Raw genomic sequence first — 17,406 nt, forward strand, 5'->3', positions numbered from 1 at the left:
ATGGTATGGTCCTTCTCCTCCTCCTCCCTCCTCTTCCTCCTCCTCTTTCGCCTGCTCATCCTTCTCCAGCTGCCCTGGCCTACACCAGCCCCCTGCCACACGGCCACCCGTGCTGAGTGCCGCCGCCAAGAGAGATTTGTACCCGGCTGGGAGCTGGCAGGGGAAGGCATAGATATCACCACGCTGCACCCAACTGGCTACTTCCCTGTGGATACCCATAAATTCACGCGTCCCGATGGTACCTGCACCCTATGCCGCAATGATCTGCAGGAGGGTCAGCTTCAGCGCCTTCCCTTGGCCATCACAGACTGGCGCAGCCAGAGTCCTAAGTGTCAACGGAATGTAGTCAAGAATGAGGCTTCCTCTGTCGTGGAAGTGGCTGCCCAGATGTCCAAGAAAATCAAGAATGACTGGAAGGTGGGCCTGGACGTCCAGCCCAAGCCCAATGTCAACGTACACATGTCTTTGTCAGGGTCCCACTCCAAAGAAGCCCAGTTCGCAGCTGAAAAGAAACACCTGGATGAGTACAGTTTCACCACTGAGTTGGTTCAGTGTCAAAACTACAGGTAAAGGGGTAAATAGTGGCTACTCAGAGGGATAGTAAGAACAAAGACCACAAAACACAGGGGAAAGATTGTCACCATAATTAAAGCCAACAACTGATACTTTATACATAGTCCTTAGATGTTTGTAAAACCCTGGGAAGAAGAAAAGGGAGGGAGGGAGGAAGGGAGGGAGGAAGGGAGGGAGGAAGGAAGGAAAGAAGGAAGGAAGGAAGGAAGGAAGGAAGGAAGGAAGGAAGGAAGGAAGGAAGGAAGGAAGATGTTTCAGATGTCAATGGGCCGTCCATTTAGAGATATCTAATGAAGCTAGGAGAGAGCTCAGGCCTGACTCCATAAAGTTAACCATTCACATCATGGGAGAAAAGAGGAGGCAGTCTCTGCCCTCCAGAGCAGACTTCCTAATTCCAAGTTCAAAGTTCTATCCCCTATTCATTGTCAACTAAGGAGTAGAAGCAAATGATAATGACAACAGTCAAAATCTAAGGGAACCCAGCTTCAATCGAAGAGAACACTATTTAACCTCAGTTAAGGCCTTTGTTCCATCATCTGTAAAATAAGTGGCTCTCTTAGATCCCTTTCAGTTCTAAATCTATAGTTCAATGAGATCCTGGGGTAATAGGGAGCTTCTAGCATTTATTGATCAGGAACTATAGGAACATAAAAGAGTGGCATGGTCAGATCTTTACTTTAAGGAAGTTATTTTGGCAGCCACGTAGAGAGGATGGATTGGAAGACAACTGAGTCAAGGAGGGTAGAACTGACAAGAGTTGGCAATTGTTTCAATACATGGGGTGAGGGAGAGCGAAGGAAAGACAGCTCAGAAGATGTGAAGCTGGACTATTAAAGGATAATGATAGTGATGATGATGAAGATGAAGATGGTGATGCTAGTGAAGGTGGTGGTGCTAATGATAGCTGGTAATTACATAATACTTGATTTGCAAAACATTTCATCGTATCGTCACAACTTTGGGAGGTAGGTGCCATTATTACCTTTGTTTTATAGACGAGAAAACCAAGGCAGGCAGAAGTTAAATGACTTGCTCAGGGTCACTCTAGTAACTTTCTAGTAACTAATCAGACCCTATCTTCCTATCTCCAGATCCAGCACTCTATCCACTGTGCCACCTAGCTGTTCCTGGTGCCTGGATAGAAATAGTGTCGTTTTGATGGGAAATTAGTTATTTTTGCTTTGGTCACATTAAGTTTGAGATATTCCTGAAAGGAGGCCATATGACTGGCCCAATGTCCCAAAAAGAGGGAGCTAAGAGCAAAATCTTGAACCCAAATCCTATGACTAAATTGAATTCCTCTTTGACCACACTAAGCTGGAGAAATTACTGACCCTTGGAGCATCAGGGAAGCATTCTGTCTTCTTTGGCTTTCTTTGGGCTCTGGTGGCTGAAACATCACAGCCATGTAAAAGAGAGAACAGCTGCTGACCCTGGTAGTGGGAGTATGGTGTGGATTATAGGAGTTACATTCAACAGAGAAATTCAGGAGCAGAAAGAGCAAGATGTCTGGGTAGCTCTATGGATTGAAAGCCAGACCTAGAGATCAGAGGTCCTGGGTTCAAATCTGACCTCAGACACTTAATAGCTGGGTGACCCTGGGCTTAACCCCCATTGCCTAGCCCTTATTGCTCTTCTGCCTTGGAGCCAATACATAATATTGATTCTAAGAGAGAAGGTAAGAGTTTTTCAAAAGAAAGAAAGAGCAAGATGAGTACCCCCCTCCCCAGACAAGCTCTGCAAGGTCCCCCTTTTCTCCCATTTTCCTTCTATGAGATCTTAGGCTCTATGATATCAAGGGCTCTGTTAAATATCTCTGCATTTCCCCAGTGTCCAGCACAGGTCCCTGCTTATAATAATGCTTAATAAGTTCTGGTAGATTTGTTTGATTAAATTAAATAATAAGAGGCACATGTGTGAAGCAGGTAGAGCACTGATCTGGAGTCATGAAGAGCTGGGTTCAAATCCCACCTCAGATACTTAGCTGTATGACCCTGGACCAGTCACTTAACCTCTGTAGAGCTCAATAATCTCCTCTATAAAATTGGGGGGTGGGGGTTGGAATGAATGACTTCTAAGGCCATTTTCAGCTCTAAATCTATGATCCTATAACATGGCAGCCCCCAAAAGGCTCAAAGGATTTTAGACTCCATTGGTGTCCAGAATAAGGGATGTGTCTTCTGTCATGGTCAGACTATATCTAGTTCTGTCCTGGTCCCACATACTAGAAAGGGCCCTGGTGAGCTGGAGCATACACATAAAAAGACAACTAGGATAGGATAGGAAAGAATTGGAAGAAGTGATTGTCTTTTTTGCCTGGTCACCATCTTTAAGTCATATGAAAATCATGAGAAAAGACAGAATAGATGTGTTCTTCCCCAGGGAAGACCTAGAAAAGTAAAAGGGCAGAGAAATGATAGGAATGTGGGAGTCTCAATATTTTAAAACAACAACCACCTCCTGACCGTCTGAGCTGTCCAAAAGTGGAATGAGTCCTATGGAGAAATAGTGAGTTTCCCAACACACCAGGTGATCCAACAATGGCCAAATGACCATTTCAGGGCATCCTAGGATCACAAGAAGATTTAGAGCTGGAAGAAACCTTAGAGACTATCTAGCCCTGCCTGGGAGGCACAGTGGATAGAGCACGGTGGGGGGGAGGGGGGAGGGGGCGCTGGAATCAGCAAGTCTCACCTTCATGAGTTCAAATCTGGCCTCAGATACTTAATTAGGTATGACCCTGGACAAGTCATTTAGCCCTGTTTGCCTCAGTCTTCTTATCTGTAAAATGAAATGGAGAAGGAAATAGCAAACTACTCCAGAGTCTTTGCCAAGAAAACCCCAAATGACGTTGCAGAGAATTAGGCATGACAGAAAACAATAGCAAGCCCAGCTTCATCATTTAATAAGTGAGGAATGTCCATGTTAATAATTCATTATTGTATTGTAATTATATTTCTATATTACATAAAATTAACATGTGAGGAATTAATAAGTGAAACTCTGAGGGGAGAAATAATTGTCCCAACCATGCAATGGTAGTAGAAATTAGAGCTGGAATCTGATTCTGCTCTAAGTCCCAACAAGAGGAGCAGGTGATGGGGAGAGGGTTGTTTTCAAGCCTTAATGGACTAAGAAGTTCTGTGGTCCAATGGGGAAAGCTATATGGCCCCTCCAGAGGGGACCGTGGTAGGAATAGAAGACTTCTGCGCATGGACTAGTAGAAAGAGCTGTGGAGCTGGAGTTGAGGTCTTGAATTTGAGTCCTGGCTCGGCCAATGACAGCATGTGGGACCTTGGACAGCTATTTTTCTACCCAGTTTCCCCAACCATAAAAAAGGAAGGGGGACGAGATTCGATGACTGTTGAGGTCCCTTCCTAGTTCTAGTTCTACGGTCCACTGATCGTTTCTCTCTCTGAGGTTCTAAGAGTTCCTGCTGGTTTTCTCTCCCCTCACAGATTCCACCTGGTAGAGAAACCCCCGCTGAGTCGGGAGTTCATTCAGGCTGTCAGGGCACTGCCCCTCCAGTTTAATGCCTCCACTCGAGGCTACTATTTCAGGCTCATCAAGAACTACGGCACCCACTTTCTCAAGGCCGTGGAGCTGGGGGGAAGGGTGACGGACATCACCGCCCTTCGCACATGCAAGCTCTCTCTGGATGGGCTCAAGGCCAATGAGGTGAGCTCCTGCCTCAAAGTGGAGGCAGCCGTTACTGTGGGGACTTCTGTTAGCACCGCAGACGCTGAGAAATGTTTGGAGAAGAAGAAGAACCACAACATCCGGGGCTCTTTCCATTCCACCTACAATGAGCGCCAAGTGGACATCGAGGGAGGTGCTTTGAGCGAGGGCTCAAGCGACCTGCTCTTCTCAGATCATAATGGCTCGGAGAAGTTCACAGAATGGATGAGCACACTGTCCAGTAAGCCTGGCCTTTTGGCCTACGCCCTGGAACCCCTGCACTTCCTCCTGGGATCTAAGAATCCCCAACGGGAGGAGCTAAGAAAGGCTGTGAGTGACTACATACTCCACAGAGCCCGGTGGCAGGACTGTAATAAGCCATGCCCTCCGGGGCAGAGGAAAAGCCCCCAAAACCCATGCCACTGTGTGTGCCAAGCTTCCACCCTCACCAACGGTGACTGCTGCCCCCGGGAGAGGGGGCTGGCCCATCTTGAAGTGACCGGCTTGAGTGCCAGGAACCTACATGGAGACACCTTCTCCAATACTGATGGCTACATAAAGGCTTTCTTCGGTGACAAGGAACTGAGGACCTATGTGGTATGGAACGACAACAATCCCAAATGGGACCAGAATCTGGACTTCGGGGCCGTGCAGTTGATAACTGGGGGACCCCTGAGGCTGCAGGTGTGGGATGCAGACCACGGTTGGGACGACGACCTTCTGGGCTCTTGTGATCGTGTGCCAGTGGCAGGAGGACGACGGAAGGAGCAATGTCATTTCAGTCGTGGCTTCCTAACATTCCATTACCAAGTGACGTGCGCCCCACATCTCAAGGGGGACAAATGTCTAGAGTATGCCCCTCGTGGAGCTCTTGGGGAGCCAGTGGGAAACCGGAGTGGAGCTGTGTGGTAAAAGTCCCAACAAGAGGGGCAAGTGATGCAGAGAGGGTTGTTTTCAAGCTTTAATAGACTAAGAAGCTATGTGGTCCAATGGGGAAAGTGTGAAAGACCTGTATTCAAATTCCACCTCTATTCCTCATTACCTGAGTTACTTTGAACAAATCATTTAACCAACCTGGGCTTCAGTTTCCTCAATATAATCATGAGTGGGCTGGACCAGATGATGTCTAAGGACTTATCCTGCCTTACATTAAATATTCTGCTTATTTGATCCTCATAATCATCTATTTTAACATAAGACTTTATCCTCCAATCCTGATACTGGAAGGGCTATCATTGGGCTCTTCCCTTTAGAAAGCAGCAAAATAGATTCTGGTGGCTCCATCCCAAGAGGGTTGGGTGAGCCTATGTTGAGCCCAGTACCCTCCACATTTAAAAGAGTTGGGGAGAGAGTTAGGAAATAGGATGATGAGCAAATGCTTATTCAGAGCCAGATCTAGGAATTTTTGTGCCCAGAGCAAGCAGCATTTGATTGGATGAAAAGGGCACTGCACAACCATCGAGCAGAATAGGGAGTGGGGAGCTCCCTATCCAGTCGCTTCCTATTTTAGTGAATTGTTTTTGCTAAGTACTAAGCAGTATTGCTTCTATGGCTACAGCACTTTCAGTGTTCTCTCAATTTACTGCCCTTGGCCAGTGCTCCAGGTGCCCTGCCCTAGTTATACTTGATATCTATTTGGCTCACTACTTTCTTGGCCATGGACAATTTATCAGCCATCTCCATTGAATGTAAGTCTCACAAGGTCAGAGCATGTTCCATTTTTGCCTCTGTGTATCCAACACCTAAAACAATGACTAGAACAAGGTAGAGGCTTGAAATATACTTCTGGATTTATTGATGGACTTACCTGAACTCACCCAAAGACCATCACCATAGTTGTCAGGGATTCCTCTGCCTACAAGAAAGGAGAAAGGAGAGGAAAGGAGAGGAAAGGAAAGGAGAAAGAAAAGGAAAGGAGAAAGGTTTTTTTCAGTACCTACTATGTGCACAAAAACAGTGCCTGCTCTAGAGGAACATATAGTCACTGGCATTGAAAGGTCATATATGCCATCCTCCTACCTCTATTCCTAAAACATGTCAAGTGATTCCATATCAGATATTGCCAGCACTGGGAATGACCTCCTAGACATCTAATCTGAGGCATGCCTGACTCTATCCCCCACAGAATTGGGCATTCTACCTTTGCTTAAAGACCTCCAGTGAGACAACCATAAGGGTCTAAACAAGGATAAACTGTTTGTATTCTAATATGAGGAGGTGATTCATGTGACTTCTCTGGATCCTGTTATCATCAAGGATCACAGAGGGAGTCTATCCAAACAGAAGGACTGGGAATAGTTCTGCTATGCCTCGGTGATCTTAAAAGAAAAATGGGAAGGGAAGGGAAGAGAGAGTCAGGTTGGGGAAAATTATCTTACATGATGGAAGTGAAAAAAATCTATATAAATAAGATGGGGGAGACGTTAATTGAATCTCACTCTCATCTGAACCCATCAAAGAAGAAAAGGAGAGAGAGAGAGAGAGAGAGAGAGAGAGAGAGAGAGAGAGAGAGAGAAATTTCACTCAATAGAGAAATAGGAAAAGGGGAGAAAAGAGAAGGGACAATTAGAGGGAGAGCAAATTAAGATAGAATTTAGCTCTAAGTAAAACGAGCTCTTACTAAGGATGTACCAAAATATTTCTAGCTCTTTTGAGATAGTAAAGAATTGGAAATTGGGGGAGTGGGGAGGTGCCCATCGATTGTAGAATGGCTAAACAGGTTATGGTATATGAAGGTGATGGAATACTATTATGCTGTAAGAAATAATGAAGGGGGTCATTTCGGAGAAACCTGGGAAAACTTTTATGAACTGATTCAAAGTGAAATGAGCAGAACCAGAAGAACAACTTATACAAAGACAACAATATTGTAAAGACAAACAACTTTGAAAGACTTGGGACCTCTGATCAACCTAAGGAAGAACCCAATGGACTCGTGGTAAAATATGCTATTCACTTCTTGTCCAAGAGGAAAAGAACTCAAAGTGCAGAATAAGATTTTTTTTGACATGGCCATTGTGGAAATTTATTTTGCATGACAATACACATTTATATCAGGAATTTTGTTTTTCTTCCTTTCTCAATTGAGGCAAGGAGTTAAGAGAGGGAAGTGGGGAGGGGGGAAGCTAAATAGATGAAGGAAAATGGCATCGCTGCTGATTTTTTTAATTTAAATTTTTTTAAAAAGATCTCCAGTGAAGAGAAACTCATAGTTTCCTGAAGCAGTCCATTCCATTTCAGGAAAACTTTCGTTAGGAGGTCTTTCCTGTAATTAAAGTCTAAATACATTTCTTTGCTACTTCTATCTATTGCTTAGAAATCTACCCTCTAGTCTAATTTCTCTTTCATTTGACAATCTTTCTGATATATAAGGAGAGGTGCCATATGCCCCTAGGACTACCCTTCTCCTGGCTAAAATGTCCCCCAGCTCCTTCAATACGTCCAAGAATAGCATGAAGCCCTCCATCATTCTAATTGCCCTCTGCCGAGCACTCTCCAGCTCATGAGAATATTGAATGGAACTGGAGCTCCAAGATAAGTGACTTGCCCAAGATCTCACAGTCAGGTAAAGAGACAGGTCTAGAGCCTGAAACTTCATCCAAGACACTGAACAGAATGGCATTGGGGAAAGGGATTCCCAGAGTCATAGTCTTCTGGACTGTTAGAGCTGAAATGGCTCTGTGATACCTCTAGGAAGCTCTTCTGTTTGGCATTCAAGATCCCAAACAATCTAGCTCCCGCCTATCCCTCTAACTTGAATTCATATCAGTCCCCCTCATTATCTCTATATTCCCATCAAATTGATTTTCCTGGGTTCCCCATACAATAACAGTCCATGTCCGTGCTTTTGCATAATTTGCCCCTGTGGAATGGATTCCCTCCTCATTTCTGCACTGAGCCTCCTTTAATTCTCAAAGCAAGGGTCATCTCATCATTGAGCTCTGTCTGATTCCCAGTTGTCAGTACCCTCCCAGAAATCACTCTGGGCAAACTTTCTCAGAAGGCTAGGTTAGCACCATGGCAAGACTGTCAGATTTGGAGTCAGGAAGAGCTGAATTCAAATCCTCCTTCACTCTCTTGTTAGTTACATCCAGTTGCTGAGTCCATTCCAGTTAAGACACCCAAACAATACTCATATCCACAAGGAAAAGCCAACCCTCCACCCCCACCCCCCGGGACTTATATGTCCTGTAGCTAGCCTTTCCTCTGTTCATCTTCCCCAATTAGGATGTGAGACCTTGACCTGGGTGGAACAGGAGATAGTGTTGCACCTGTAGTTAGGAGGAAGGCTCGAGTTCAAATGTGGCCTCAGACACTAACTGTGTGACCCTTGGCAAATCACCTAGCCTCTATCTACCTCAGTCTCCTTCCCTTTCCTCTCCTTCCTCCTTTCCTTTTCTTTCTCCTTTCCTTTCCTTTCCTTTCTTTTCTTTTCCTTTCCTCTCTTTTCTCCTTTCCTTTCCTTTTTTCTTTCCTTTAGTTTCTTTTCTTTTCTTTTCAAACCCTTACCCTCAGTCTTAGAATCAATGTTGTGTACTGGTTTCAAGGCAAAAGAGCAGTAAGGGCTAGGCAATGGGGGTTAGGTGACTTACTCAGGGTCACACAACTAGGAAGTATCTGAGATCACATTTAAACCCAGGACCTCCTGCCTCTAGGCCTGGTCCCCAAGCCACCTCACTGCCCTTAGAGCTGTCTTTTTTTTGTTGTTATTGTTTCTATTGTTTTCCCAGCTCTTAGCTCAGTATCTGACACACAGTAAACGCTTTTATTTCCTTCCTTCCAAAATCCATGTTTTCCATATTGTCATGATCCCAAGGAGAACAAGACAAATTCCTCTCCTCCACATGCCCAGCCTCTGGACATTGCAAATGTGCCCTTCTCCCCCCACCAGGTCTTATCTTCCCCAGCCTCGCTGCCCTCTCGCTGCCTTCAGACACTCCTTGTAAGGCCTGCTCGTGAGGCCATCGCAGTCCCACCCTCTGGATGCTCCCCGGCGTTTTAAAGTTCTTCCTAAAACGGGCAGCTCCGAACTGACCATTATCCTCCACTTGTGGCCTGACCACAGCGTGGCGGGCCCATCACCTCCTCCTCATTCCTGGCCTCTCTTCAAGCCAAGCCAGGATGACAGGAAGGCTCTGCTTGGCCATATCCCGCGGCTGACTCATTCCCAGAGTCCACTCGAAGCCCTCCAGGGCTCCTTCGGAGAAGCTCTTCTCCCCTGGTCTCCCCTTGAAGCTGATTTTGAGGCCATGAATAAGTGAAGAAATAAAGCATTTATGAAGAGCCTCCAGGAAGCCAGGCACTGGGCTAATCCCTGGGGACAGAGAGAGAAAAGTCACAGCCCCTCCTCTCAAGGATCACATTCTAGTGAGGGAGACACTGCGTAGGAAGAGTGTCAGCCACAATTAGATGGGAAAGTCCCGTGGCCCTTAGGAGGCAGCAGCAAAGCCGATATCAAGATGCCAAAAGAAGAAGAGTCTTGGGGCAGCTGGGTGGCTCAGTGGATAGAGAGCCGGGCCTGGAGTTGGGAAGCCCTGGGTTCAAATTTGGCCTCAGACACGTAATAGCTGTATGACCCTGGGCAAGTCACTTAACCCTCACTGCCTAACCTTTACTGCTCTTCTGCTTTGGAGTATTGGGTAGGACTGAAGGTAAGGGTTTAAAAAAAAATAGATACTAAGACAAAAGGTGAGAGTTTTTAAAAACTGAGTCTTCGTGGCAAGGAGCTGATATTATCCTAGTAATAATGAAAATTGATAGTAATACAAATAATTAAATGGGAAATGGTAAAAATGGCGTCTCCTCTGGGGATAGTTCAGTTCAAGACAGTATGTATCTGCCCCTATGGGGAGGGTGAATTTCCTTTAAGAAATAAACAATAGGGGCAGCTGGGTAGCTCAGTGGATTGAGAGTCAGACCTAGAGACTGGAGGTCCTAGATTCAAATCTGGCCTCAGACACTTCCCAGCTGTGTGACCCTGGGCAAGTCACTTGACCCCCATTGCCTCCCCTTACCACTCTTCTGTCTTAGAACCAATACACGGTATTGAGATGACCACTCCAGGCTTCTGCACCCCCCATGAGCTTCTACCACCTCCTCTATGCCAAGGAAGGGAGCAGAAATGGAATGCCCATTCTTTCCTGAAATTCTTTTTTTAAAAATTAAACCCTTACCTTTGTTATGAGTATTTATGAATTAAGTAAACAATAAAGGACTATTGATAGGTTAGGTAATAGATGAATGGAGAGCTGAGTTTGAATGAGCTGGATTTCTTTAAGGCAGAGCGGAATCTCAAAGAGGTATGATGGGAAGACAATGATCCCAAGGAGCCTTGGGAAAGGCAGTTGGACCAAGAACTCACTCTTTGGACTTTCCTGACTAAGGGTTGAGTTGGCATTTCTTAGAAGATCTTCACATCCTTCCATCTTAGAATCAATACTGTGTCTTGGTTCCAAGTCAGATAAGCAGTAAAGAAAAAAATGTGGGTGAAGTGACTTGCCCAGGGTCACACAGCTAAGAGGTGTCTGAGATCAGATTTGAACCTAGGACTTCCCATCTCTAGTCCTGGCTTTCAATCCACTGAACCACCTAGCTGCACCCCCTACCCCATTCCTACGTTCTAGGGGATCTAGGGAAGCATCTGGGTACATTCCCTTCCTCCAGCCAAGGCTCTGAGGTAAGGTCTAGACAAACCACAGACACCAGAAATTGAGTCTGCTCTCCTCACTCAACTGGGAATCTGTAGGATGCATCGTGAGGCAACTTTGGGTGATTCAGAGCTAAGGGAGAGAGAGAAAGGAACCACTGGCCCAAATCAGCAAGTGCCACAGCTAGAAGGGACCGCAGAAAACACTGGGCTCAGCCCCTCATTTTACAGCTTGGGAAACTGAGGCCCAAGTAGGAGAAATAATCTACCCAAGGTCATAGAGCTGGGACGAGAATCCTGGTCCTGACTTCCAGCATAGTTAACCATCTTTCATCATCATCAAACATGTATAGACTCACAGAATGTCAGAGTTAGACAAAACCTTAGGACATAGTATGTTCCAGCTGGAGGGAACTCTAGAACATACATAGAATGTGAGAACTGGAAGGAACCGCGGAACCTAGAGTTACCACTGGAAAGAACCGTAAATGTCAGTGCTGGAAGGGACCTTAAATCTAGAACCCAGAATGCTGAAGCTGAAATAGAGGCTATGAAAGCCAGAAGGAACTTTAGAACATGTAGAATATTGTGAGGAAGAACCTTGGAGATTATCTCAATGTGGCTTCTGCGGCCAGATTTCAGGGCGCCAGTAAACATATATTGGAAGAGAGTTGAATAACAGGATTTCAACCCAATTGGCTTCCTTTGTAGTCTTCTGTGTTTTATGTTATGTACTTAAAAACATCCTTCTGAAAAGGGGTCCATAAGCTTCCCCATACTCCAAAGGGGTCCGGAACACATGAAAAAAAAGGGTAAGAGCTCCTGGTCTAGTCCAACCACTGCATTTTATTTTAGTTTATTTTTTCATTTAACAAACACTTCTCTTCCTCCCAACCCATCTCATTTGGAAAAGAAAAAGAAAACCTTGTGACAAGACACACAGTCCAGCGATTAAATTCCCCCATTTTCCATATCCAAAAATATACGTGTCATGATGCATCTTGAATCCATGACATCTCTCTCCTCGGCTGGGGAACATGCTTCATCATTGATCCTCTGAAATTGGGCCACCCCCTCATTTTGTAACTAAGAAAGCAGAACCGGGGGGGCAGCTAAGTGGCTCAGCACATTGAGTGCCAGGCCCAGAGATGGGAGGTCCTGGGTTCAAATCTAGGCTCTGTGACCCTGAGCAAGTCACTTAACTCCCATTACTGCTCTTCTGCCTTGGAACCAATACCCAATATTGATTCAAAGATAGAAGGTAAGGGTTTTTTTTTTAAATAGAACCAAACGAAGTGATTTACCTAAGGTCACACAGCTAAGAAGCATGGTAGAGATTTAAACCTAGGACCCCGATTTAAAATCCACACTCTTTCCACTCAAAAGGAACAGTTCTATAATCACCCAACGGGGAGGAACAGGGGTAGAGGTCAGGGATGGGATGAGTCTGGGAGGATCCCCAGGCATCCTAGCCCACTTCCAGGGCTCATTAAAGGCCTTCCACTCCCCCAATGACCAGTGGGACTGTGGTAAGCTGTGTAGTCATCTTTAATTAGACCTAGACAAGGACTCCCTCCCTTCGAGCCATTCCTGCCTCTCTGTTCTGCAGTAGAGACACACACCCCATCAGCACCATCATTAACTCCTTCCACCCAGCCAGTCCCAAGAAAACAGCGAAGGTCCATTTCCAGCCACAGCAACTCTCACTCTCCCTTCCACCCCGGCCCTCTGGGACTAGGGGAGATCCACAGTAGCCCCAACAGTCAAGAGGGCTTAAAGAATTAGGAATTCCTCTGCCAGGCTCCCTAGAAAGGAAGCGATTCCTTTTTAGGCAAGGATCTGTCCCTAAATGTGGTCTCTGGGCCAAGCAGATGCCATCCTTCCAGCCTCTCTTCCCCCAGATAATGCTTACGGTACACCATCCATATTTTAATTAATGGCTTAAGTAGTTAGACCCAGCCACCAAACCTCCCTGGCCCTCAGGTTTCTCCTCTGTAAAACTAGGTTGGACTTGATGGCATCTAAGGTCACTCCCAGCTCTAAATCTATGAACTAAGAATTCTGGTGCTCCGAGCAAGGAGCCCAATCCATGCCTGGAGCAAAAGGTGTCTTCAACGCGGAGGAGAAAGGGACAGAGAGAAGAGACAGCGGCCCCGGGATACTACCTTGATGGTCCTGCTGAAGATGCCGGTCCCAGGTGGGAAAGGAGGCCAGGAGCTAATGGGAACGGAGCTCATGTTCAAAATCAGCGCCCTGAGACAAAGGGCCGATTGCCCTTCCCTGGGTACAGCTCTGGGCACCCTACCCGGGGTCTTTCTTATTTTGGCCATACGGTGTTGCCCCTATCATACTGTAAGTTTCTGGAGTGGAGGAGCTCTGCTCTTGTTCATATTTACAAAACCTTGTCAGTCAGCACAAAACTTTGGGACTGAATTTCTAGTATAATCAATAGACTTATAGAGTATGGTGAAAAGTGCTAGATTTGGAGTCACAGGTCCTGGATTCAAATTCTGAATCTTCTGCCTATTATAAGCTGTGTGGCCTTGGGCAAATCACTAAACCCCTCTAGCCTTAGTTTCCTTTTCTTTCAAATTAGGGCATTAGTTAGAGCCCCTTCCAGCTCTGGATTTCTGATCCTATGAGCCCATGTGTTGACTCCATCACTTCTCCATGGATGACCCTGGCTTCCTCCCCTGCAAACTGTCCCCTGGAAAAACTCCAGATCAGGGCAAGGAGCCACACATTTTGCCCTCTGCCAAGAAAGCTGCCAGCCTCCCCATCCGAGGAGAAAGCTCGGCCCCGAGACCTGTGGCTCCAGCATATTTGGGAGAGGAACAGTTTTCTGGAAAGGAGGGAGCCAAGAAACAGAAGAAAGAACCAAGCTGCATGGCGGGCAGAGCAGTCAGCGTTCTGGTCCAGCGATGAAACAAAGCCCACACGCCACAATCCAGACATTCCCTTCCCGGACCGAGTGTTCTGCCTGGGCTGCAAATGGTCCATGTGAGCTTGGTCCTCTCCAAGGCTGCTGGGAGGCAGGGTATCCCAGGGTCCCAGGGCTCAAGCCGCGTCCCGTTCCATAGTTCATAGCGGCCCCCTCCAGGATGAGCCCTCTGACGCAGGCTAAGGGGTGACCGCGGCTGCTTGGGGGTTGTGGGGCATCATACCTGAGCCTGGGACCCATGAAGCCTTTCCCAGCTGGTTTGGTCGATGACACCAGGTAGGCAGCAAAACAACCACGCTGGCCCAGCCTTCGACTGATGCTTTTTCCAGATCTCCCTCGTCCCGGAGCGCCAGGCTGGATGCTCATCAGAGCACCAATTCCCCGGCTACGAGTCTTGCAAAGTGCTTTCCTTACCGCAGCCCTGTGACATAGGTAGGGCGAGGATTTTTGAGCAATGTGGGAAAGAGCAGGGGGAGAATGGGAGGAGGCCTGTTATTTCATTGGGCCAGGGGACTCCAGGAAGGGGAAATTCCCTGTACGGACGCAGATCGGCACCTGGGATTCGATTTACAAAGTTTTAAGGACTTGTGTGAGACCCTGAGAGAGGTTAAGAGATTGCTCAGGCACACAGCAGGAGGAGTCAAAGACAGGACAGGAACCCAGATTCTCCCAGGCAGCTCCCTATCCACTCCACCAAGCTACCTCTCAAGTCTAGGATGAGAAGCCTTACTTTACAAGCAAGGAAACAAAAGCCCAGATCCCTGATGGATCTAGGCTCATCCAGGTAGAAATACTGATGGCACAGGGTTTTGGACCCAGAGCTCATGACCCTCAGTTCATCAACAGTTCTTTCGTGTCTAATAAAATAGAGCACCAGGTCTGGAGTCACAAAGAACTGGGTTCAAATCTGACCTCAGATCCTTCCTAACTGCATGACCCTGGGCAAGTCACTTAACCCTGTTTGCCTAGCCCTTGCCCTTCTGTCTTAGAGTTGTTACTAAGACAGAAAATAAGAATTTAAGAAAAACCTTGAGTATAGAGTAGTTATCTACCACACTTCTTGGCCTGGAGATATTGGGGTACAATGTTAAAAGTGGAAAGAATGGATTTGGAGTCAGATGACCTGGGTTTGAATTCGGGATGTGACACTAAGACTAGCTGTGAGGCATCAGTCAAGTCAAATTGCTCTCCCTTTGGAAGCCTTGGTTTTCTCATCTGTAAAATACGGATAAAGGTCCTTGCATTCTCTCCCTGGCAGGGAACAGCTGGGGAAACGAATGGAAGGCACTTGGAAGACCATAAGGCATTCCTGGCCCATAGGAAGTCGTTAATAAATGTTTGTTGACTGATTCTGTAAATGTAAGCTTATTATACCCTAACAAATGTTTTTTCTCCATTTCCTTTTCTATAATGTTGCTTTTCCATTTTCTTTTCTATATTGCTTTTCTATTTGCATGTCTAGATTGTTTTCCCATTAGAGTGTAAGCTCCTAGAAGGCAGGTGCCGTCTTCCATTTGGTCTTAGTAGATACCTGCCATATCGTAAGGACTTGATCAATTCTTGTTGACTTGATTTTGCATTCTTTCCCACAAAGAAGGGGAAAAAATGGGGATTGGGAGTAGGAAAGAAGGAGCTGGAGCCTAGATTTCACTGGTGAACAGTGGAGTATAGATTTTCTTCCATCAAACCAGCTCTAGGTCTTCATCTTAGAGAGCTGCCCAGAGCACAGCACTGTTGAGTGACTCACCCAGGGTCACATAGTTACTTCCTCCAAGGCCAGCAATGAAACTTGGGTCCTCTGACTCTGGAGCCAGGGCTCCTTTTACACACACACACACACACACACACACACACACACACACACACACACGAGTTTGTTCCCTCACGATGGGGAGATACTGAGTTACAGAGTGGAACAATGGCACGACGTGGTAGAGGATTGGTGGGCAAAGAGGAGGAAGGAAGAAGGAGAAGACAGAAAGGGGAGGTCTAAACCCAGATGACGAGGCAGAGTAAAGCTTTGTGGGCCAGGCCAAGAGATAATCTACTTGGCATGACTCACAGGAAACTCGTATTTCTTGTGGGTTTCGGGGTGGTGTGCCTTAAAAGAAAACAGGGGTCTGAGTCTATTGAAGGCAGAAAACGACCAGCCTTTGACGGGTTTCTACAAAGTCTCCTCTGCTCTCTCACAGCCCTTAATCATTATCAGACATTTCCATGTTTGGATTGGGGCTGGCTCTGGTGCCCAGACTGTAGGAGCAAGAAGAATATGGCTAAAAGAGAGAGCTTTTATTCCAGCTGGGGCCACTAGGTCTGGTGAGACCCACACTTCCCATGCCCATCTCCCTGTCAGAGATGAAAGGCCCCTCAGAACATGAAATGTCAGGCTTGGGGTGCTAAAGAATGTCAGATCTAGGAAAATCCTTCAAACCTGAAACACATGAAGAGCCTTTTCAGGAAAACAAACCCATTAATGCCAGTGATGGAGCTGTGGATCCTTCCACTAATCTGGGAAACAATTTGGAAGGAGGTCCCTAAAGTCACTGCCCTGTGCATCCCCTTTGACCCAATGATATCACTACTAGGCCTAGATCTCAAAGGGATCAAAAGAAGTATAGAAGAACTGATAACTAGAACAATTTTTATAGCAGCTCTTTTCCTAGTAGAAAAAAACTGGAAACCAAGATGGCGCCCATCATTTGGAGAAGAGCTAAATAATTGATGATATATAAATGGAATGGAATAAATTTGTGCCATAAAAAAGGACAAAATGCACCATTTCAGAGAAAATCAGGAAGATCTCTGTAGAGAGAGGCAAAGGTGAGTGAGCAGAGCCAGCAACATCATAAGGGGAAAAAACTTTGAAAGACTTTAGAATTCTGATCAATTCAATAGCAAAAGATGCTTTCAAGGGACCAAAGATATGATGGGCACAAAGAGAAGAATGAGAAAGATTTCTGCACATTGTCAATGAGAGAATTTGCTTCTCTTAACCACTGTAATATGGATTTTTTAACCTTGCTATGTTGGTTATGAAAGTTTAATTTTTCCTTTTAAAAAAATTTAATAGGGAGTAGGAAGGGAGAAAATAGACATTTGTTCATTTTTTAGAAAATACAATTCATTGGAAAACTTTAATTAATACAAAACAGAACACAGAATATCAGAGCCGAGGTTAGAACATAGAATATACAGAGACTACTACATCAGGAAGAGCCCCAAGAACAATGAACAGAGAATTCTGGAACTGAAAGGAACATAGGGCTGAGAATGCTGAAGCCAGATGAGACCTTGGAGACCCCTCATTTTACAGGAAAGGAGATTGAGTCAGAAGGGATTCCAGTAAAAGATTTGTTTAGTTACTTTCAGTCATGTTTGATTTTTTTGTGACCCCATCTTGGGGTTTTCTTAGCAAAGATACTAGATTGGTGTGCCATTGCCTTTTCCAGTTCATTTTATATATAATAAAATTGAGGCAAACAGGGGTCACTGACTTGCCCAGGGTCACTCAGCTAGTAAGTTGCTGAGACTGGATTTTAGTTCAGGTCTTCCTGATTCTAGTCCCTGA

The 17,406-nt window shown here is 45.8% G+C and overlaps 1 protein-coding gene across 1 annotated transcript; it reads left to right on the forward strand.

The window, feature by feature from the left end:
* PRF1 (perforin 1) lies at positions 1-5,163 on the forward strand. Its single transcript, XM_044662917.1, has 2 exons — positions 1-566; positions 4,032-5,163. Exons 1-2 carry the CDS (start codon positions 1-3, stop codon positions 5,161-5,163), a joined length of 1,698 nt encoding a protein of 565 aa, XP_044518852.1.
* Positions 5,164-17,406: the final 12,243 nt, after the last annotated feature.

The sequence above is a fragment of the Gracilinanus agilis genome, chromosome 2 (genome assembly GCF_016433145.1).
Source record: "Gracilinanus agilis isolate LMUSP501 chromosome 2, AgileGrace, whole genome shotgun sequence".
NCBI classification, from domain to species: Eukaryota; Metazoa; Chordata; class Mammalia; order Didelphimorphia; family Didelphidae; genus Gracilinanus; species Gracilinanus agilis.

Coding starts and splice junctions, on each gene's coding strand:
- PRF1 (XM_044662917.1), top strand. CDS start 1: ATGGTATGGTCCTTCTCCTCCTCCTCCCTCCTCTTCCTCCTCCTCTTT. Junction 567..4,031: donor GTTCAGTGTCAAAACTACAG/GTAAAGGGGTAA, acceptor CTCCCCTCACAG/ATTCCACCTGGTAGAGAAAC.